Genomic DNA, 24,232 nt, shown 5'->3' on the forward strand with positions numbered 1-24,232 from the left:
AGTCCATGTTTTGCAGGTGTATAACAGGGTTGGGAGGACAATAGCTTTATAAATAAGCATCTTGATATCCCGATCTCTAAACATTCTCTGTTTCATTTAGAAAAATGCTGCACTCACTAGCTCACTCTTCAAGCTACTTGGTGAGAATGGGCATTCAGCCAACATGACCAGTCCATCAGAGTTGATGGTGTAGGAGCATTGCTTCAATGCTGGTGGTCTTTGCTTCAAAGAGATTTGAAGTATTTTTCAGAGGCAATGATGATGGAATCATCCAAGGAGTCAATCCCCAAACACTCTCTGCTTCATTCGGAAAAATGCTGCACTCGCAGAGCTCAGGCAGTGGTGTATTTCAGTGTCAATGTTGGTTTTTGTGGAGAGGCGGCTGCCAAGCTAGCAGAAATAGTCAACAAGGCCATTCAGTGGATTTTGTGTCACTGATTTGAATCCTGTTCCTGTAGTCCAATTCCCAGACTGCCACATCATGCTTTAGTGCTTTTTAAATTTCTTCTTATCTTTCCTTTTTGTTATCTTTCTTACTCACAACAGCAAAGCCAGAGAAGAAACTGACTGCTCCACCAGGCTTGGGGGAACTCTCTGCCTCCGATATCACCAGCGATTCTGTCCATCTGTCCTGGAGTGTCCCCTCTGGCAGCTTTGACTCCTTTGTGATCCAGTACAAGGACGCTGAGGGCAGGCCTCAAGTGATCCCCGCCGAAGGGGATGTCCATGAAGTCACAATCCCCAGCCTGGCTCCATCCCGCAAATATCGCTTCAACCTCTATGGTATCTCCAATCGCAAACGTCTTGGTCCTGCTACCACCGATGTCACCACAGGTTAGCATTGGAACAAATGCAAATATCATCACATTTATTCACAGGAAGCCGTCTCTCATTCTTGCATCTGATTGGAGCAATGAATACATAATGAAGTTGCATTTCAGATATCATAAGCAAATTCCCTCTCCTCTTATAGCACACTGTGTTTTCCAGTAACCCCTTAATATTACAGTTGGAGACCAGCTTCAAAGGCATGTTGATGAGAATTATTCAAATTTTGTTCATTTCACTTTCACAAGTTCTGTTTTTTTCTTATCCTTCTCTTCACTCTTTCTCCTTTTTCTTTTACAATTTCTCCTCTTTCTCTTCCTCCTTTCCTTTTCCCCCCTTTCGCTTCTGCATTCTTCTCTTTTTTCTTTGTATCCTTTTCATTCTTCCTTCTCCTCTTTCTCTTCCTTTGCCTTGTCCTCCTACTTTTCTATTATATCTTTTCCTCTACAATTTTGTATCTTCCTTCCCATATTCCTCCTTTCTTCTCTTCTTTCTCCCTTTCATCCTCCTTCTCACTTTTTCTTCCTCTTTCATCTCATCTTTCTGGTTGCTTTTGTAGCATCCTTCCCTGCTACGAAACAGGAGCTTCTTTGTTGAGTTCCACGGCCAAAGAAGCAGGTGGCAAAAACAGAAGAGCAGCCTGCCTCAGGGGAGCGTGCTCACTCCATCCATGTTCAACATTTACACAAATGACCGGCCATTGCCAGAAGGGACAGAGAGTTTCATCTATGCTGACGATCATGCCATCACCGCTCAAGCAGGGGGCTTTGAAATGGTTGAACAAAAGCTCTCCAAAGCCCTAGGTGCTTTTACTGCCTATTACAGGGAAAACCAGCTGATTCCATCCATCTAAAACACAGACAGGTGTTTTTCATCTTAAGAACAGACAAGCATCCCGAGCTCTGAGGATTACTTGGGAAGGAATCCCACTGGAGCACTGCAGTGCACCCAAATACCTGGGAGTCACTCTGGACCGAGCTCTGACCTACAAGAAGCACTGACTGAATATCAAGCAAAAAGTGGGCACTAGAAACAATATCATATGAAAGCAGACTGGCACAACCTGGGGATCACAACCAGATACAGTGAAGACATCTGCCCTTGTGCTTTGCTACTCTGTTGCTGAGTATGCATGCCCAGTGTCGAACACATCTCACCACACTAAAACAGTGAATGTGGCTCTTAATGAGACATGCCGCATTATCACAGGCTGTCTGCTCCCTCCACCACTGGAGAAATTACACTGTTCAGCCGGTATTGCACCACTTGACATCCGCCAGGAAGTAGCAACCAATAGTGAAAAGACCAAGGCAGTGACATCTCTGGCCCACCCCTGTTTGGGTATCAGCCAGCATGCCAATGACTTAAATCAAGAAATGTTTTTCTAAGACCTACAGAGACATTCACTGGAACACCTCAGCAAGCGAGAGTCCAAAAGTGGCAGGTGAAAACCAAGCACCTCAATCAATGGCTGATACCAAATGAGAGATTCCCTCCTGGGCATACAGAAAACTGGGCGACTTGAAAGGCGCTGAACTGGCTGTGCTCTGGCATCACAAGATGGAGAGCCTGTCAAGGTTCAGACTCTCCAGTCTGGCGCAGCAAGCGTGTAGTTTCAAAAATAAACAAGCTCAGGCAGCATTCTTCTAAGAGAGCTTTACTAAAGCATCTACTGCATAGGAACTACATTTTGGAACTAAAAAAGATGGCGACGGACACACAGTATAATACAAGCAGACAAAAATAAAACATCCTGTTCGTCAAGCTGGGTAACTCCCTTTTTCTTCCCTGGGCAAAGGAATTTCTGTTATCTCTGTCTCAAGGTTCTTTCTCTCTCTGCCTCTTAATAACAATTCTAACACATAGCTGAATCCATCTTTGAAAACCAATACTAATACATTGTAATACATTATAATACTAATACAAACACATTGAAAACATACATACATATAAAATAACTATAACCACTCTGACAATTCCCCCTCTTTTTCAATGTGTTACAATACCTCTCTTCATACATCCATGTGGTTTGCATAATAGTAACTTCTTGATTCTTGACTCTCAACTTCAATATTCACTTATTCTTTACTCTTTAACTTTTCTTAGCAATCTAACAACATTTCTATTACATCTTAAACACATATAATACTTCTTCCATATTACTCTGCTTGCTTCATTATAACTTTTCTACACACAGTAACGTTTTTCATTACATAACACATTTCTGCAAACTTATAATGTCTTAGTACATACAATCATGTCTCCATACAATTCTGCATTTCTTTTACATATTAACTCTATATCATTACTGCTCTTCATTTCATAATGTCTTTCTGTAATTCTGTAATCTCTTCAATACACACAATTACTCTTCTTCATTACTTCTTATTACATATCATTTCTTAGTACATATCATTCTTACGTTTCTTCTTAAAGTACATCATAGCTACTTAATACATCATATCTTCAATATAACTACTATTCTTCGTTACCTCAATACTTTAATAACCATTACCTTTAATAATCATTTCATAATAATTGTAACCTTTTACACTCTATAACTTTACACCACATGATTTAACTTCTTAGTCTCAATACATCAATACAACAATACAGGGGAATAAATGCATCATAAAAATCTTAGCAATACACATAGCAAAACTACAAAAAAAAACATAAAACACATTGCATCTTTTGCAAAGGCACCTACGCTTTTTAGTTAAACACAGTTTCAAACATCTTGCACTATTACATTTTTGACAATCTAAACCAATTCATAACAAACTCATTTCATTTCAAAACATTCCGGTACTTGCTGGTTCTAGAAATCACTATCATCCCAGCTATAATCTTTCCCTACTGCAACTGTATCTACGCCCCCAGTGGCTGAATTATGGTACTGCATGTATTTCACTGCATCTCTCTCATTCATGACACCAACTTGCTTTGTAACCACCGGCTCTTCAGGTTCCTGTTTAACTTGCAAACTCTTTCTTTCAGGTGTTTTTGTCATTTCTCCTCTACTTTTTGGTGATTCTGCTTCTGACTTGTATGTGGCTTCTCTTTCCTTTGAATGTGTACCTCTTTCTGCCAACTCCTGCACCTTCTGCATCACTTCTGTATATTTCTTAGCTATTTTCTCACTCTTTGTCTGTGTGTGTGTTCCTGACTCATGTCTCTTTTTCCCTTCTGTGTCTGTGGCAACACTCCTTTCCTTTCTACGTGTATCTGGCTCAATCTTTCCCTCATGTTTCTGCTTCTGCTCAACCTCTACGTCTGGTGCAACTCTATTCTCCTCTCTCTTTGTGGGTAAACCATGTAAATTCTCTTTGTTAGTGTGTATGTCTTCCCAGTCTCTCAATCTTTGAAAATATGCCACTCTAGCTAACTTGACTGTTTGTGGTGAACTCAAAAATTTTAGATAATTCTTATAATAGCCTAGGAAAAACATCTCACGATAACGGTTGCGTTTGTTTCTCTCATTCACAGATAGTAACACATTTGCACAGTGTCCAAAGATTCTCATGTGTTTGAAACTTGGTGCATAGCCATACAATTTACGAAAAGGAATATCATCCAACACCTGATCCCACAAACGATTCATTATATAATTAGCTGTGTGAATTGCTTCTGGCCAGTAAACATTCTCAATCTTCGAGTCTTTGAAAATACATGTTTTCATTTCATTTATATACTCCATTCTTTTATCTGCAATCCCTTCCTCATTCTTAAACTGACTTATTTCAATGACTTCAATCCCTTCTGACTGTACAAACTGCTTTAGCTCATCTTTACACACTTCAGCTCCTTTATTAATATACAGCGTCTCCAGTTGTACATCGAAAACATTCTCAACCATTTTTAACCAATTTCCGAGCTTCTCAGTGGCCTCTGACAAATCTTTCAAGAAATATACAAAAGAAAATTTAGATAATCTCTCCACTATCAACATAGTAAATCTAGAATTCCCGCCACTTTGTTGGTAAGGTCCTGCAATACTAATGTGTCCTATTTGGAAAAGTCTCTCAGCTCTAATTTTGGATTTCTTGTAACACTTAATTGGTTGTCTTTTTACCTCACTGCAGATTGCACATTTTAAATCAAAATAACATTTTTCAAGCTCATGTTCTGGACACAAATTTAAAGTTTTCTTCAAGACTTCCATATCAGCATGCCCCATAATTCTATGAAGTAAATGTATGCACCTGTCATGTTGGATCTCATTTTTAACACATTGCACTTGTACATTCTCATTGCTCTCTGTCTGATTCAATTTCTCAAACATTAAGTACATTTTATCTTTCTTTACACCCTTGGCAATCAAGACACCCTTGGGGTCAAAAATATAACAATAAATTCCCTTGAACTTTACTTGATAATTATGTTCAGTCAAAGTTGCTACACTTAACAGATTAGTTCTCATTTCTGGTACATACAATACTTTCTCCCAACAAACATTAAGACAAGGGATATAACAAGTGCCAAACTTTTCAAACATGAGATAAGACCCATCAGCCATTGTTACCATACTCCCCTGGGTATATTGGGTGCAATTAAAGTTACGTAGAGAATTCGAAATATGATGCGTCGCACCCGAATCCAAAACCCATCTGTCTTTTTTGATGCCATCCAGTTCTCCTACAGCGGCAACCATGATCCTCGCTTCTTCGGCTTGATTTGAGCTATTTCTCCCATAATAGCCCCCTCTGCTTCCGCGACCTCTGGAATCACGAGCACGACTGCTTCTGGGTTGGTCTCTTCTCTCTACACAATTACGTGCCAAATGTCCAATTCTATTGCAGTTGAAACATCTCCGGTCAGTTGTAACAGATCTGACTGATGGCTGTGCTTCATCGGCTGTGTTTATTGACTCCCCCACGCAAAGACTTTGTTCTCTCTCATAACGTCGCCGCTCATCTTCTTGCAAAATTCGACTGCACACCAATTCTACTGTTAAATCTTGTGCTCTTACTGATTGTAATGAATGAAATAAAAAGTCCCACTCAGAGCTTAATGATGCCAAAAGAATGTAAGCTCTTTTTTTTAATTAATCTTTATTAAGTTTTCAAGTTAACATTTAAAATATAAAGAGTTTAAAGAGTTTAAACTCCTATATTAAAATAGTTGTGATCCAATATATAGTGAAAAGCCCGAAAAGAAAAAAATTGTGTTGGCTAGATGCCAAAATAAGAGATAGAAAGCTCTAATAGTGAGCCGAGAGATAAGATCATAGTGAAGAGAAAGAGAGAGAGTAGAGGTATAGCATAGCCCAAAGCCTAGTTAAAAGAAAGATAGAGTGATAGATGTTATTGACTTCCTAGGGTCCTCCCGAGGTCTGTTCCCCTTTCTTTCTTCCTTTTCTTATCTCACTTATTTCTCTTCAACTTCATTTTCCTTCTTACATCCTTCTTTTTGTCAGTTAAATTAGAATCTTCTTGTTTTTATGTCTGAAATAGTCCATCACTACTTGCCAGTTCGTTTCTTTCATGTTTATCCCTTTACTCTTTGCGATTAAAAAGGTAAGTCTGTCCATATTTTGAATTTCTAAGATTTTGGTTAGTCTTTCATCTTCGTCTGGAGTTTCCATCTTTTTCCATCTCCTAGCGTAGCAAATTCTTGCTGCTGTTGTCATCAAAAAGAGGATCTTATCTATGTTTCTATCAATCTTTAAGTCGTGCATCCCCAATAGAAAAAATTCTGCTTTCCATGGAATTTGGATTTTTAGTATATCTTGTAATTCTTTTTGTACCTCTCTCCAGTATTGTTTTGCCTTCTTGCATGTCCACCAGAGATGGAAATATGACCCCTCTTCTTCCTTGCATTTCCAGCATGCCGTGTTATAATTTCTGCTACAATTCCCCAATTTTTTCGGTGTTATATACCAACGATGGGCTATCTTTAACCAATTTTCTTTTAAATCAGTAGCGTAACAATATTTTAGTTTTTCTTTCCAAATTTTTTCCCATTCTTCTTGTTTAATGTTCCTTCTAATATTTTCATTCCATCTCTTTTTATAATTTTTTCTTCTTTATTTTCCAATTTCCACTCCAATAATTTTTTATACACCTTTGTTATTAATTTCTTTCTTGAATCCATTATGTTGTCCCAAAAGTTTTTTTCCTGATTAAATCCAATCTTTTTATCGTTTTTGTACTTCTCTTTTATAGTCCAGTATTCTAGCCATGAGACTTTTTTGTTCACTGTGTTCAATTCTTCCTGCGACTTTAGTATTACATCCTCTCCTTCTTTTTTTAATAGATCTTTATATTTCATCCATTCATGCCATCCTGTGCATCGCCTCTGCCCTGCCTCCAGGGGGGAGACCCACATGGGGGTTGTATTATATAACTTATGCTTGTATTTTTCCCATACGTTTAATACAGTTGACCTTATAAAATGGTTTCCAAAATTCTTCTCATTTTTTTCCCCTTTATACCATATATAGGTGTGCCATCCTTCTCTTAGATCTGCACCTTCTAATATTAATAATTTTTTCTTTTCCAATTTCGCCCAGTCTTTAGCCCAAAGCAGTGCAATTGTTTCTAAATAAAGTTCCAGGTCTGGCACTGCAAAACCACCTTTTTCTTTTCTTTCTGTCATGTTGTCATAGCCAATTCTCGGTTTTTTATTTTTCCAAATAAATTTTTTAATGTCCTTATTCCAATCTTTTAATATTTTTTTATTCCGAATAATTGGTATGTTTTGAAATAAAAATAAGAGTTTTGGCAAAATATTCATCTTCACTATTGCGATTCGCCCTAGTAATGATAAGTTTAAGTTTTTCCATCTTTCCAGGTCTTTTCTTATCTCTTTCCATTTTTCTATATAATTGTTTTGTAATAACTGTAGGTTTTTTGATGTTAGTATTATTCCCAGATATTTCAGCTTCTTAACTATCTGGATGCTCCACCTGTTTCTTATTTCTTCTTGTTCTTTTTTCTCGATGTTTTTAGTTATTGCCTTTGTTTTTTCCATATTAATTTTGAAACCTGAGACCTTTCCGAAGTCCTTTATTGTTTTTATCCATTCCTCTAAGTTGTTTTTCGGGTCTTTGATAACACAAATCACGTCATCTGCATATGCTCGAATCTTGTATTCTTGTCCTTGTATCTTTGCGCCTGCCAATTTTTTTTTCCTCTCTTATTTTATTTAGCAACACTTCTAATGTAAGAATAAAAATTAATGGCGATAGGGGACATCCCTGCCTTGTTCCTTTTCTAATTCCAAAAGAATGTAAGCTCTTGATTCATTGCTCAGCTCCACTCCCCGGGAACTGCATCCCATAAACAATTCTTTCATCAGCTTGAGATGTGTACGAATGTCTCCTCCTGATTCAAGCTTAGCTCTGTAAAGCCGCTTTGTCCAAATTAATTTTGCCACAACACTGTCAGTAACATGTATTTCCTTTAAAGTATCCCAGATCTCCTTTGCAGTTTGTAAATTCCTTATGTGTAAAAGTTGACCACCACTCAGGCACAATACAATAGTAGAAATAGCTTTACGATTCTTCTCAGGATCTGCTTCAGTCCCAGTTAAACAATTTTGTAATCCTTCTCTTGCCAACAAATGCTGCATGTATATGGACCATTCATTGTAATTGTCATCATTCAGTTTGTCAAAACTTACTGTAGGATGATTGATAGACGTAGCCATGTTTTAACCCTCGGTCCCCGAGTTTAAGCCCAGCTGTAAGAAAAACAGCTTCTGGCAGTTTTATGGCTTGGCTTGGCAGATTCCAACATCAATCACCTTCTTAATCACTTAATTGGCCCAGCGCGCCCCGCTGCGTATCTTCTTCCAAAACTCAGCCGCGTTACTCACCGCAGCAATCTTTGTCATCAACTCACACTGAATAGCCACGGCAAAATTCTCTCTTTTTGCTCCGTCAGGCTGTTTCAGTTCCCATGCTCCGTCAGCCTCTTCTGTCAACTGGGTTGCAATTCAGGGCTCCGGCAGCATGCTTACAGGTCTGCTCCTTGGTACTCTCATCATCCGTAAATCAGGTCATCAGGGCGTAATTCTGGGCGTAATTCAGGGCCCATAACCATTGTCAAGGTTCAGACTCTCCAGTCTGGCGCAGCAAGCGTGTAGTTTCAAAAATAAACAAGCTCAGGCAGCATTCTTCTAAGAGAGCTTTACTAAAGCATCTACTGCATAGGAACTACATTTTGGAACTAAAAAAGATGGCGACGGACACACAGTATAATACAAGCAGACAAAAATAAAACATCCTGTTCGTCAAGCTGGGTAACTCCCTTTTTCTTCCCTGGGCAAAGGAATTTCTGTTATCTCTGTCTCAAGGTTCTTTCTCTCTCTGCCTCTTAATAACAATTCTAACACATAGCTGAATCCATCTTTGAAAACCAATACTAATACATTGTAATACATTATAATACTAATACAAACACATTGAAAACATACATACATATAAAATAACTATAACCACTCTGACAGAGCCAACCTTAAGAAATGGGGCCACAAAGTGGAGTCCGTGACATGCGAGTGTGGTGAAGAGCAAACCACAGACCACCTACTGCAATGCAGCCTGAGCCCTGCCACATGCACAATGGAGGAGCTTCTTACGGCAACACCAGAGGCATTCCAAGTGGTCGGCTACAGGTCAAAGGACATTTAATACAATGCCAAGTTTTCAAACTTGTTTTTTTTTAAAAACAATACAATACAACTGTTTGGTTTGCTCCTGATACGATAAATATATCTCATATTTCTTTACCTCTTCCTCTGCCTCCTTTCATCACCCCCCCCCCTTTTTTTTTTTTTTTTTGCTTTTTCTCCTCTTTCTCCTTCTGTTATTCATTTTCCATTTCATTCTCCCGAATTGAAGCATGCTAATAGTTGCAATTTCATTTTATTTTATACTTACACATAGCACCACGGAGAGAAGAACCCACACCTGAAGCTGTCCTCGGTGACCTGTCTGTCTCCGATACTACCAGCGACTCTGTCCGTCTCATATGGAGCGTCCCCTTAGGCAGCTTTGACTCTTTCTTAATCCAGTACCAAGATCCAGAGGGCAACGATCAGTCCCTGCCTGTGAACCAGGATCTCCGTGAGGCCACTATCACCAATTTGGCTCCTTCCCAAAGATACAGGTTTAACCTCTATGGCATCTCCGGCTCTCAGCATCTGGGACCTGTTTCTGCCGATGCCGTTACAGGTTAGAAGCATAAAGAGCCAACTTTCTTTCTGAGGGGACGGGGTGCTCATTCTTTGCATCCTACAATCTCTTAGCCTTTGGAAGACCATTTGTTTGTTTGTTTATTTATTTCATGACAAAAATATTGCATAAATAAGTATAAAACTGATAAAATAGAGGGAGCACAAGCAGCTAAATAATTTTCGACCATCTGTTTGAGTGTTGGATTGGTGTTGTGGTCAATGTTGTGGACAATGCTAGATATGCCCAATGGTTCTGACTCCAGTTGTTCTTTGTCCATTTGTTTTCCCCGGCCTTGTGCAACAGCTGCTAAGGAAACTAAGAAAGAAAGACCAACAGAGACTATATCTGTTCAGCCTACTTTGGGGGAGCTCTCAGCCTCTGACATCACCAGTGATTCCGTCCTCCTCTCCTGGACTGTCCATACTGGGAGTTTCGACTCCTTCCTGATCCAGTACAAGGACGCACAGGGCAAGACTCAGGCGCAGACCATAGAGGGGGGCTTCCGTGAGGCCACCATCTCTAATCTCCGTCCTTCTCGCAGATACAAGTTCAACCTCTACGGAATCTCTGGGCGCAAGCGATCCAACCCCATCTCTACTGAGGCCACAACAGGTCAGCAGAAGAAAGTCCATGTAGCTGGAGCCTTTCCAGAAATTTGGCTTCAAATGACAGGAAAGGAGATTCCACCTGAACATTAGGAAGAACTTCCTAACAGAGGTGTGGAACTCTCTGCCCCAGAGTGTGGTGGAGGCTCCTTTGGGGGCTTTTAAACAGAGGCAGATGGTCATCTGTCGGGGGTGCTTTGAATGCAATTTCCTTGATTCTTGGCAGGGAGTTGGATTGGATAACTCATGAGGTCTCTTCCAACTCTAGTATTCTATGATTCATGGTATCTGTTACCCACATCCTCCAGCATGACTTCTTGGTAGACCTGTACAACCTGTGGCCCTCCAGTTGTTTTGGACTTCAGTTCCCAGAATTCCTGACCATAGGACAAGCTGGCTAGGGCCTCTGTGAGCTGGTGTCCCAAACACCTTGAGGAACTGTTTGTATAGGTCTACCATTCCTTCAGTGTCTAGATCAGATACTGCATAGAATCATGGGGAAAAAATAGACTTATGCAGAACAAGTCTCTCCAGAACTTTGTAAAGATGGCACAGCAAGGAGATTGGTCTGCATACTAACCTCCCTCTTTCTGTGTTTGTGTGTCTTTAGCTTCCACCCCAGTCTCACCAGAGGCTGAGAGAGGGACCGCTATTCAGCCCAGCCTGGGAAAGCTCTCAGTCTCTGATGTCACCTACGATTCTCTCCGTCTTTCCTGGACTATCCACACTGGAAGCTTTGACTCTTTCCTAGTGCAGTACAAGGATGCCGAAGGAAAAGCCCAAGCATTGCCCGTGGAAGGGGATGCCCGGGAAGTCCTCATCCCCAGCTTGGCTCATTCCCACAGATACAAGTTCAACCTCTTTGGGGTCTCTGGGCGCAAGCGGTCAAGCCCCCTCACCACAGAGGCCATGACAGGTCAGCACCCACAGCAGCAGAAAACACAGCCTACACTGTCTTCGGACATTTCTCTTCCCATTTTAACTTCTTTGTTTCCTTAAAGGAGAGCGTTGGGAATATCAGAAGGTGTTGGCCTCGCACTTTATGATTCATTTGATTTTAAACAGTCTTTCCTGTGGTGTGAATATTGTACAATCTGCTTGTGTCTTTTGTCATCTATCTTTTGCATTTCTCTCTCTGTTTGTTGCTTAATTTTTCACTTCCTTTTTTTATCCATCAGCTTGAGACCAATTCAAACAAATGTTTGGCTTGCAATTATGTGTTTCTCTCCCTTTCTGGATTACAGCCTTCTTTTTTGCCAGTGGGATGTAGGAAGCTGTTTCCAGCCAACCACATTACAGAGCAATGAATATCTAGTTAATCTGTGACCTGCTGCACAGGTTTTAGACATCTTTGCTCCTGTTCTGGAGATGTCTGTTGTTTTTCCAGAGCTCAAATTGCAGCATATAGTTGCAAGGAAAATATTGAGTTACTGTGAGTTTTCCAGGCTGTATGGCCATGTTCCAGAAGTATTCTCTCCTGACGTTTCACCCACATCTATGGCAGGCATCCCCAGAGGATGTGAGGTCTGTTAGAAACTAGGCAAGTGAGGTTTATATATTTGTGGAATGTCCAGGATGAGAGAAAGAATTCTTGTTTGCTTGAGGCAAGTATGAATGTTGTAATTGGACACCTTGATTAGCATTTTTAATGTTTTTTTTATTAAAGAGTAATACCATACATAAACTTAAATATAAGGCAACAATAACAACAAACATCAAATTACAAAGACATCCTTATTGGGCTAAAAGGGAGGGGAATAAAATAACTAAAACAAAAAAACAAAAAAGGGGGGAGAGCTATTGACTTCCAGTCTTCTTCCTTTCATTTAGTCTTTCATTACTGTATCCATTACCGTACTTTAATGGACTCGGATTTATAGAGGAAAAGACTAAACTTTAAAATCCTTGTAGATAGAGTAATGAAAGACCTTGATTAGTATGGAATGGCCTTGCAGCTTCGAAGTGTGGTTGCTTCCTGCTTGAGGGAAACCTTTGCTGGGAGGTGTTATCTGTCCCTGATGGTTTCCTTTCTGGAATTCCCCTGTTTTCTAAATGTTGTTCTTTATTTACTGTCCTGATTTTACTCTACACTCTAACAACCGATGATATTGAAATCCACAAGCATGTGGACAATTTCAACAGAAAGGAGGAAACCATGAAAATGAACAAAATCTGGCCATCAGTATTTTAAAAACCCCTCTAAAATCAGGACAGTAAACAAAGAGCAGCACCCAAACAACCCATAACCTAAAGGATACTTGGAGACAAACAAGATATTTTGTGTCAACTAAGAATGAAGCGGCTTACTAAACTCCAACATTCACTCTTCTCTGATTTAGGAAGGACACAGACCGACTATTTAAGAACTGGCGGCACCGGTCACTTTTCTTTCTCTGTTTCACTCCCGAATACAGCTTCGCAGGAGAGTGAGGATCCGACCCCTGTTCAGCCCAGCCTGGGAGAGCTCTCCCTTTCGGATGTCACCAACCACTCCGTCCGTCTCTCCTGGACCATTCCCACTGGGAGCTTTGACTCTTTTCAAGTGCAATACAAGGATGCTGGAGGCAAATTGCAAGCATTGCCTGTGAAGGGGGACTCCCGTGAGGTGGTCATCCCCAACCTGGTTGCTTCCCACAGATACAAGTTCAACCTCTATGGAGTTGCCGACCGTAAACGCTTAGGTCCAGTCTCTATTGATGCCATTACAGGTCAGCAGCAGGAATCTCCATGCCATTTCAAGAGCTGCATTCCCATTTTACTTATTTATTTATTTAAAAACATTTAGATTCCACCCTTCTCACCCCAAAGGGGACTCAGGGCGCAGCACAGCATATATACGGCAAACATTCAATGCCGGGACAAGAATTCATATATGCATACATAAACATTAAAAACATTTATCTCAATATTAAAATACACTGTTTAAAACCATCCTGGTCATCAGTGTCAATCTAATTGGCCTGGTAATCATTCCTATTGCTGCTTTATTTCCCTGTCCAACAGCCAAGTTTTTACTGAAGAAGAAAGCTTGGTCCCACAGCCAAGTTTTTAACCATCCTTCTGAAGGATAGGAGGGAGGGGGCTGATCTGATCTCACCAGGAAGGGAATTCCATAGCCAGGGGGCAATCACCGAGAAGGCCCTGTCTCTCATCCCTACCAATCGTGCCTGTGACAATGGATAGAAAGCAGGGCCTCCCTGGAGGATCTTAATCTCCACAATGGTTCATAGGGGGAGATACATTTGGACAGGTAAATTGAGCCGGGCCCAAATCAAGGCCAGCACTTTGAATTGTGCCTGGTAGCAAACTGGCAGCCAACTGGCGTAACATGGGAGTTGTACGCTCCCTGTATGCCATCCCAGTTATTAACCTGACTGCCTCTCATTGGACTATTTGAAGCTTCTGAGCAGTCTTCAAAGGCAACCCCACATAGAGTGTGTTGCAGTAGTCTATCCTGGATGTATCAAGAGCATATTGTTATTATGCTATGCCTCCATGCTGTACAGCCCTGGGAGTTATCGTTTCCCAAGGTTCAGGAGAGAGAGAGAGAGAGAGAGAGAGAGAGAGAGCATTGTCGCTTTCTCTCCCTCCCTCCCTCCTTCCTTGCTTCCAGAATTGACACATAACAGCTGACATTTCAAAGAGAGGACGTTTTTCCCACAAAGAACGGGGGGGGGGGGGTAGGTGGACATTGCCTAGCGATTATAGTGTGATGCCAAATGTACTGAAAGAATGTTGAGTACAACTGAGTAACACAGATATATTTAACAGTGTGAAGAAAGTGGGAAAATAATCATAATGGCTCCTTCATTGGAGGCTTTTAAACAGAAGCTGGATGGCCATCTGTCAGGGGCACTTTGAATATGATTTTCCTGCTTTTTGGCAGAGGGTTGGACTGGATGACCCATGAGGTCTCTTCCAACTCTATGATTCTATGAAAACTGAGACTGAGCTCTACTCTACCAAACACTTCCCAGCTTCAGTGTGATGAAGTGCTTGGTCCACATTTATGCACAAGCTTAAAGTAGAATCTAGGAACTCAGTTTAATGAAGAACCTCTCTATACAAAAACAAAACATTCCTGAACAATATCTGAACTATGCTCTTTTTGGTAACGCTATTGCATTCAATGCCTAGAAGCCCCAATATGTCTTGATCCAGCTCTGTCTAGGACAGTTTTATATGCTTAATTATTTATTTATTTACAGCATTTATATTCCGCCCTTCTCACCCCGCAGGGAACTCAGGGCGGATTACAGTGTACACATATATGGCAAACATTCAATGTCAATTTTGATATACAACATATACAGACATAGACAGAGGCTATTTAACTTTTTCTGGCCGCCAGGGGAGCTGTCGCTTTCATCGTCCATCTGCGACACTGATGAAGTACTTCCGCATTCCCCGCATGCTTTTTGCTGGAGTGCTTGATTGCTTTGTTTCAGGACTTCAGAGTGTCACCTCTCTTCATTTCAGCTCATGTCTCCAGCTAAATATAATGACAGAATCAACAGAGAGCTTATCTCAGTTCTTGTGGGTTTTTTCGGGCTATATGGCCATGTTCTAGAGGCATTTCTCCTGATGTTTCGCCTGCATCTATGGCAGGCATCCTCGGAGGTAGAGGTCTGTTGGAATTAGGACAATGGGTTTATATATCTGTGGAATGGCTGGGGTGGGGCAAGGAGCTCTTCCCTGCTGCAGTTAGGTGTGAAGTTTAGCTAATCACCTTCATTAGCATTTGAAGGCCTGCCTGAACCTGGGAAAATCTGTTGCTGGGAGGTGTTAATCTGTGCCTGGTTTCTTCCTCTCTGTTGTTTAGCTGTTATAATTTTAGAGTTCTTTAATACTGGTAGCCAGATTTTGTTCATTTTCATGGTCTCTTCCTTTCTGTTGAAATTGTCCACATGCTTGTGGATTTCAATGGCTTCTCTGTGTAGTCTGACATGGTGGTTGTTTGTGTGGTCCAGCATTTCTGTGTTCTCAAATAATATGCTGTGTCCAGGCTGGTTCATCAGGTGCTCTGCTATGGCTGACTTCTCTGGTTGAAGTAGTCTGCAGTGCCTTTCATGTTCCTTGATGCGTGTCTGGGCGCTGCGTTTGGTGGTCCCTATGTAGACTTGTCCACAGCTGCATGGTATCCGGTAGACTCCTGCAGAGGTGAGAGGATCCCTCTTGTCCTTTGCTGAACGTAGCATTTGTTGGATTTTCTTGGTGGGTTTGTAGATTGTTTGTATGTTGTGTTTCCTCATCAGCTTCCCTATGCGGTCAGTGGTTCCCTTGATGTATGGCAGGATGGCCATACATCAAGGGAACCACTGACCGCATAGGGAAGCTGATGAGGAAACACAACATACAAACAATCTACAAACCCACCAAGAAAATCCAACAAATGCTACGTTCAGCAAAGGACAAGAGGGATCCTCTCACCTCTGCAGGAGTCTACCGGATACCATGCAGCTGTGGACAAGTCTACATAGGGACCACCAAACGCAGCGCCCAGACACGCATCAAGGAACATGAAAGGCACTGCAGACTACTTCAACCAGAGAAGTCAGCCATAGCAGAGCACCTGATGAACCAGCCTGGACACAGCATATTATTTGAGAACACAGAAATGCTGGACCACACAAACAACCACCATGTCAGACTACACAGAGAAGCCATTGAAATCCACAAGCATGTGGACAATTTCAACAGAAAGGAAGAGACCATGAAAATGAACAAAATCTGGCTACCAGTATTAAAGAACTCTAAAATTATAACAGCTAAACAACAGAGAGGAAGAAACCAGGCACAGATTAACACCTCCCAGCAACAGATTTTCCCAGGTTCAGGCAGGCCTTCAAATGCTAATGAAGGTGATTAGCTAAACTTCACACCTAACTGCAGCAGGGAAGAGCTCCTTGCCCCACCCCAGCCATTCCACAGATATATAAACCCATTGTCCTAATTCCAACAGACCTCTACCTCTGAGGATGCCTGCCATAGATGCAGGCGAAACGTCAGGAGAAATGCCTCTAGAACATGGCCATATAGCCCGAAAAAACCCACAAGAACTGAGTGATTCCGGCCATGAAAGCCTTCGACAATACAGAGAGCTTATCGTTTTTCTCTCTCCTTTTCTTCATTTGCTAGAATTGAGTGAAAATTTCTAATGCAAAGTCCATTCTAAGACAAAGAACCCAGCCAATGTATTGAGGAACAGGACTAAACTTTAAACTTATGCTTGTGCTTTTGTTTTATTTTGCTAGGATGGTGGCAGGAAGGAATGCTGTTGCCTTTTTGTTACTATTGTTTTCTCTGTTTTAGCTTCCACTCCAGTGTCCCAGGAGAGTGAGGAGGAGACCGCTGTTCAGCCCACACTGGGAGAGCTCTCGGTTTCCGATATCACCACCAATTCTGTCCGTCTCTCCTGGACCATCCAAACTGGGAGCTTTGATTCTTTCCTAGTGCAGTACAAAGATGCCAAAGGCAAACCGCAATCATTGCCAGCGGAAGGGGGTGCCCATGAGGTCATTGTCCTCAACCTGGTTCCTTCCCGCAGATACAAGTTCAACCTCTATGGAGTCTCTGGACGCAAACGTTCAGGCCCGCTCTCCATTGACGCGACTACAGGTCAGCAACAGGCAACTAAAGCAGGTCATAAGCACTTTGAGCGGTAGTCCAAAATAATAATGTTTCTAAGACCTGGTCTCAGCCTACCCCAAAGGATTACCATCTCTGTCTTTCTCTCTTCCTCTCTGTTTTAGCTGCAATGGCAACATCACCAGAGGTGACCACAGAAAGAGTGACCACTCATCTAAGCCTGGACCAGCTCTCTGTTTCCGATGTCACCAGTAATTCAGTCCGTCTCTCCTGGGTCGTCCCCACTGGGGATTTTGATTCCTTCCTAGTCCAGTACAAAGATCCACAAGGGAGACTTCAGTCATTGCCTGTGGACGGCATTTCCCGAACCCTCACAGTGCCAAACCTGGAACCCTCACAAAGATATAGATTCAACCTCTATGGGGTTTTTGAAAGCAAGCGTTATGGCCCTCTGCCCGCAATGGCAATTACAGGTCAGCAGCACTGGCTGAATTATTGGTTCTAGCTGGGGTCATACTGGGGTTCATTCTTTTCTACACTAATCCCTCCACATTCTCTGGAATCAGGAGCATAGAATCCTTGCACAAAAACATCCATTAAAAAGCCATTTTTTCATTAGTTTTGCATGGCAAGAAATTCTTGTTTGCAGTCCTGAAAGAGGAGCCCCCTTTGTGCCGTCTGAACTGCTGACCAAAAGGTTCGAATATGGGGAGCAGGGTGAACTCCCACCTGTCAGCTCCAGCTTCCCTTGACAGAAGCCTCCCACGGATGGTAAAACATCCGGGCGTCCCCTGGACGATATCCTTGCAGACGGCCAATTCTCTCACACCAGAAGTGACTTGCAGTTTCTCAAGTTGCCCCTGAAAAAAAAAGTGCTGAAAGGCTTTGCATATCAATTCAATTTGCTGGCCGACGTGCTTCTTATCATCCAATTAACTGACTTCAGACTGTTGTTTCTGCTTTGACAGCGGCTCTTATCTTTATTTACATTTTGTTCCTTGCAATGGCACTTGCTCATTAGCATGGCCATGATGCAAGAGAGAAGAGAAAGAACAATTGGCACATCCTACATTTATACCCCACTAATTATCAGCTCATTAGGAACCCCCGGTGGTGCAGTGGGTTAAACCCCTGTCCTGGCAGGACTGAAGACTGACAGGTCGCAGGTTCAAATCCGGGGAGAGCACAGATGAGCTCCCTCTATCAGCTCCAGCTCCTCATGCGGGGACATGAGAGATGCCTCCCACAAGGATGATAAAACATCAAAACATCCAGCCGTCCCCTGGGCAACGTCCTTGCAGACGGCCAATTCTCTCACACCAGAAGTGACTTGCAGTTTCTCAAGTCGCTCCTGACATGACAAAAAAAAAGTTAGTGCATTGAGATATGTCAGCTGTATGTTTTTGCCTACCTGTAGCACAGTCATCTCCAGAATAACCGTCATGGCACAGACACACTCCGTTCTGGCATTCTCCATGACCACTGCAGTCTTCTGGACATGCCACTTGTCCACAGTCAGCCCCCGTGTATCCCTCTATCAAAACATCCAGACGTCCCCTGGGCAACGTCCTTGCAGACGGCCAATTCTCTCACACCAGAAGTGACTTGCAGTTTCTCAAGTCACTCCTGACATGACCAAAAAAAAAATCAGCTCATTATTTCAGTGTCCATCCTCCTAGTCTATTGCAACATCTTTCTTGTTTGTTCTAAGCATGATTTATAATGTTCCAAAGATTAACTCTTTCACAGCTAGCAGCATGGATATTTTAAATTTGTACGATATATATTGACATTGCACTGATATTGCATGTGTAAGGGTTGTATCCACCCTGACAGCCTAATCTAGCATCAGAGTGTTATGCTCCAGACTGGTTCCCAGATTGATCATAATGGCTGTCATGTGCACCAGACCAAATAATCTATGATGCTGTATCAATGTCTACTCCCATGATGCCATAGCATTGAGCCATAGCAGTCAAACTGCTATAATTCTGCAATGTGGATGTTCTCTCAATCACCAATATCTACTTTCCAATTTTCCCTTTAGAAACGTGGGAAGAAATGGGTGCAGTTCTTTACTCTGTTCTTAACCTACAGTGAATGGTTGCAGGATCTTTGATTTTTCTAATTCACAATTTCATGATTACAGGCGGAGAAGAATTTCAGACCATCCTGATGTACGTTTTATTTGCCTCCCTTTTCTTTCCTCCGTCTTTTTCTTGTAGCCCCAGCCTCACCATCGCTGCCAGAAGAAGCAGGAGTATCAGCCCCCCAGCCCAAGCTTGGGGAATTCTCCAGTTTTGACATTTCTAGTGATTCGCTCAAACTCGCCTGGACTGTCCAGTCTGGACCATCTTTTGACTCCTTCCTGATTCAGTACAAGGATGCGGAGGGTAAACCCCAGGCCTTGCCTGTGGGCACAGATACCCGTGAAGTCACCATCTCCAACCTGGTCCCTTCCCATAAATACAAATTCCACCTTTATGGAGTCTCTGGTACCAAGCGAATCGAATCCCTTTCCACTGAGGCAGTCACAGGTCAGCTGTACCCAACATAACCATCGCTTTTTCACAGGCAACAGTTTTTTCCTTTCACAGTTTTTTTTCCCAGCTCTGCTTTGAAACCAAAAATGTGTGGTCGAAGGCTTTCATGGTCGGAATCACTGGGTTGCTGTGAGTTTTCCCGCTGTATGACCATATTCTAGAAGCATTCTCTCCTGACGTTTCACCTGTATATACGGCAGGCATTCTCAGAGGTGGTGAGGTCTGTTGAAAACTAGGAAAATTGGGTTTATATATCTGTGGAGCCCTGGTAGCACAGTGGGTTAAATAAGCATCCTCAAACTGCGGCCCTCCAGCTGTTTGGGTCTCCAAATCCCAGAAGCTCCAATGAGCTTGTTCAGTTGTCAAGGATTCTGGGAATTGGAGGCTCAAACAGCTGGAGGGCTGCAGTTTGAGGATGATTGGGTTAAAACCTTGTGCCGGCAGGACTGAAGGTTGACAGGTTGGAGGTTCGAATTAGAGGAGAGAGCAGATGAGCTCCCTCTGTCAGCTCCAGCTCCCTATGCAGGGACATGAGAGAAGCCTCCCACAAGACCACACCTGGAATATTCTGGGCACCACAGTTCAAGAGAGATATTGACAAGCTGGAATGTGTCCAGAGGAGGGCGACTAAAATGATAAAGGGTCTGGAGAACAAGCCCTAAGAGGAGTGGCTTAAGGAGCTGGGCATGTTTAGCCTGAAGAAGAGGAGACTGAGAGGAGATATGATAGCCATGTATAAATATTAGGCTTGGGCAATCCATGGTTCTAAATGGTTCTAAAGTACTTACAAAACTAAAGTTCTGGTGGTGAAAATTTCAGAACTCTAACAAAACTCTCAAAATTTCATAATAAATGGCAGTTCCTAATTGGTTCTGTCATTAAAATCACCAATAATGAAATAATAATTAAATTTTGAAAGTTTTGTTAGAGTTCTGAAATTTTCACCACCAGAACTTTAGTTTTGTAAGTACTTTAGAACCATTTAGAACCATGGATTGCCCAAGCCTAATAAATATGTGAGAGGAAGCCACAGCGAGGAGGGAGCAAGCTTGTTTTCTGCTTCCTTGGAGACTAGGAACAATGGCTTCAAACTACAAGAGAGGAGATTCCATCTGAACATGAGGAAGAACTTCCTGACTGTGAGAGCCGTTCAGCAGTGGAACTCTCTGCCCCGGAGTGTGGTGGAGGCTCCTTCTTTGGAAGCTTTTAAACAGAGGATGGCCATCTGTCAGGGGTGATTTGAATGCAATATTCCTGCTTCTTGGCAGGGGGTTGGACTGGATGGCCCATGAGGTCTCTTCCAACTCTTTGATTCTACGATTTTATGATTCTAAGGATGTTCAAACATCAAAACATCCGGGCAGCATCCCCTAGGCAACATCCTTGCAGACTGCCAATTATCTCACACCAGAAATACACAATCCAAAGTACCCTGACAGATGGCCATCCAGTCTCTGTTTATTTATTTATTTATTTATTTAGTTAGTTTCTCAAGTTGCTCCTGAAATGAAAAAACAAAAACCATATGTGGAATATATCCCTGCATTCCAGAGATATATAAACCCCACTTGCCTAGTTTCCAACAGACCTCAGAACCTCTGAGGATGCTTGCCATAGATGTGGGCAAAAGGTCAGCAGAGAATGCTTCTGGAACATGGCCACACAGCCCGGAAAACTCACAGCAAAACCAAAAATGATGTTTCCATCTGTCAGGAAGCCATGTTGCGAAGGATCCTGGACAGATGACAATGTTTCAATTTCAGGATATGCTCCCAAAGGAAATGGGTGGGTTTTTTTGTGCAGAAAACAGCATTTCCTATGCAGAAAGTAAGTTTCCTTCCCAAAAATCATAATTTCATTTCAATGCAGAAAAACATGTTTCCTGTGTAAAAAGGAAAAAAACCCTCAAATTACAGAATACATCCTGAACTGTGATCATAGACTCACAGTGGAGGACGAAGAGATTCCCAGGGAAATCATATTAATTAAATCTGTGAATTTTCTGTGGATGATCAAATGAAAAGTCAAATCTGCAAATGTGGAAAGCCAACTATACATTTCAACTGAGGTGATATAAAGCAGCTGCTACTGGATCCATAGTATAAATTGAGGGTACTTATAAATATATAAGTACCTTCAATATTTATAAGTTGTATAATACTCTGAAGGTTTGCTCTCCTGTAGAAAAGTTACTTTTTCTGAACTACTTAATAGGCACTGTGGTCCAAAATGTAACTTTTCCAAGAGCTGAGCCTCCACATTATTGTGACGGGCGCTGGTCAATCATGGTTTCAGAGCTTACAATGTTAGGAATATTATTGTCAAATATTCCTAACATTGTAAGCTCTGAAACCATGATTGACTAGCGCCCATCACATTACCTTTACTCCAGCGGAGTTTTGCTGTGTTTTAGATGAGTTATATATCATAATCCCAGAGATATCCCACAAAGTGAACTCTTATGAAGAGGGAAAGAGAGCCTAGGGAACCTTCCTAATTATTACAAAAGGTTAGATGAAAGAAACCATGGCCTAGATGGCTGAGTCGTATCCCTTGGAGTTCTCTCCAGGACAATGAGAACATTCACCTCCTGCTCTTCTCTGTTTCAGCCCCATTGATGGAGAAGCCCACTCCCCTGCTCAGACTGGGACAGCTGACAGCAAGTAACATCATGCCAAATTCTCTCGATCTCTCCTGGACTGTTGAGGAAGGAAATTTTGACTCTTTCATCATCCAGTACCGGGATGCTCAGAACAAATCGCAAGCTCTCCCTGTCAATGGGAACCTGCGTTCTCTCCATCTCCACGACCTGGTTCCCTCTCACAGATATCAGATCAACCTCTATGGTGTCTCAGGCAGAAAACGTCTTGGTCCCATCTCCACCGAAGCAGAGACAGGTCAGCAAGAGTCCATCTAGAACAGTGGTTCTTAACATGTGGGCTGCGGACCACCAGTGGGCTGTGAGGACAAAAATCTGGTTCACGAGCCTCCTTCCTCTTTATTTTATTTTATTTTATTTCTGCTCCTTTCACACCACCTGTCACTCCTTCCCTGTCGCTGACCATGACATATGTTCTGTTTCAGAAACTAGAGCTGATGTGGTCTATACAGCGCAGTTTTTTGAATCAGCACCCCAAACTGAATCTAAAGTTGCCCAAAAACTGATTCGTAACCCTTTTGGTACTAATGTTGGAGAATCGTCCCTGGTCAAAGTGGTCTCTGTTCAAGTGGCCCCTGGTCAAAGTGGTCCTTAGTCAATACATCTAGAACAGTGGTTCTCAACCTGGGGTCCTCAGATGTTTTTGGCCTACAACTCCCAGAAATCCCAGCTAGTTTACCAGCTGTTAGGATTTCTGGGAGTTGTAGGCCAAAAACATCTTTGGACCCCAGGTTGAGAACCACTGATCTAGAAGATGAGAGCCTTCTGGCATTGGGGCCAAATCTTTACCTCTGGGGACTCAAATATGACCCTTTGAGCTTTTCTAAATTGTTCAAGTGGCAGCTGGTGGGTCTTGTGCCAGAGAGGTTGTGATCCCTGGTTTTAGTTGAATTTTTTTTCGTGCCAGGAGCAACTTGAGAAACTGCAAGTTGCTTCTGGTGTGAGAGAATTGGACGTTGCCTGGGTACACCTGGATGTGTTACCATCCTGTAGGAATCTTCTCTCATGTCACTGCATGAGGAGCTGGAGCTGACAGATGGGAGCTCACCCCGCTCTCCGGATTTGAACCACCAACCTTTCAATCAGCAGCTCTGCTGGCACAAGGGTTGAACCTATTGCGCCACCGGGGGCTCCTACTTGGAATTGTAAGAGCGGTTTAGCCCAAAGTCATTATTCAGATGACTAAGGATCTCATCATATTATGTGGTCCTGCCTCACTAGGAGCAACACTTTCTCATCACACTTGGGGGAACATAACCACGTGGCTTCCCCCACCCCCATTTTGGCCCCGGTGTGCTGGCACATTGTAGGAGACTTTGTGTGATGGGCGGCATGGGGCTCCATCAATCAGCTAATAATAATAATAATAATAATAATAATAATAATAATAATAATACATCACACAGTCCTAGACGCTTGGGAAGTATTCAACTTGTGGTTTTTTTTTTTTGTTTTTTCCATCATATAGATCTTGTTTGCTGTGACATACTGTGCTTTTGTGTCAGTAAAATAATAATATTATCACTTTATTTATATTCCGCCCTTCTCACCCAAAGGGGACTCAGAGCGGATCATAGTACACATACACGGCAGACATTCAATGCCACTTTGTATAGACAGTACACAGATAGATAGAACAGAAAGGAGGTGTGTTGTTTCAATGCTATTGAAAGTTGGGCTCGAGTCCAGCCACAGGGGGTGCTGTTGCTCCATCCTCTATGACGAAGATCCGTCAGGACTTCCTCCTTCCTTTTGGTCGCCTAGCATTTTCTGATATTCTTTCTTTATGGTGTTGTAAAACACCTCCCCTGCTTTTTTAGTGGTACCT

General features: G+C 42.2%; 1 protein-coding gene across 1 annotated transcript in view; it reads left to right on the forward strand.

Moving 5' to 3' along the window:
* TNXB (tenascin XB) overlaps window positions 1-24,232 on the forward strand; it is a 153,756-nt gene that overhangs the window by 66,306 nt on the left and 63,218 nt on the right. Inside the window, exons 10-18 of the mRNA XM_067465071.1 lie at window positions 547-834; window positions 9,719-10,006; window positions 10,313-10,621; window positions 11,225-11,530; window positions 13,029-13,322; window positions 16,927-17,232; window positions 17,367-17,675; window positions 19,428-19,739; window positions 22,355-22,642. Of these exons, the coding sequence (XP_067321172.1) occupies window positions 547-834; window positions 9,719-10,006; window positions 10,313-10,621; window positions 11,225-11,530; window positions 13,029-13,322; window positions 16,927-17,232; window positions 17,367-17,675; window positions 19,428-19,739; window positions 22,355-22,642 (2,700 nt within the window). The remainder of the gene's footprint in view (window positions 1-546; window positions 835-9,718; window positions 10,007-10,312; window positions 10,622-11,224; window positions 11,531-13,028; window positions 13,323-16,926; window positions 17,233-17,366; window positions 17,676-19,427; window positions 19,740-22,354; window positions 22,643-24,232) is intronic.

Source organism: Anolis sagrei, chromosome 2, assembly GCF_037176765.1.
Source record: "Anolis sagrei isolate rAnoSag1 chromosome 2, rAnoSag1.mat, whole genome shotgun sequence".
Taxonomy (NCBI): domain Eukaryota; kingdom Metazoa; phylum Chordata; class Lepidosauria; order Squamata; family Dactyloidae; genus Anolis; species Anolis sagrei.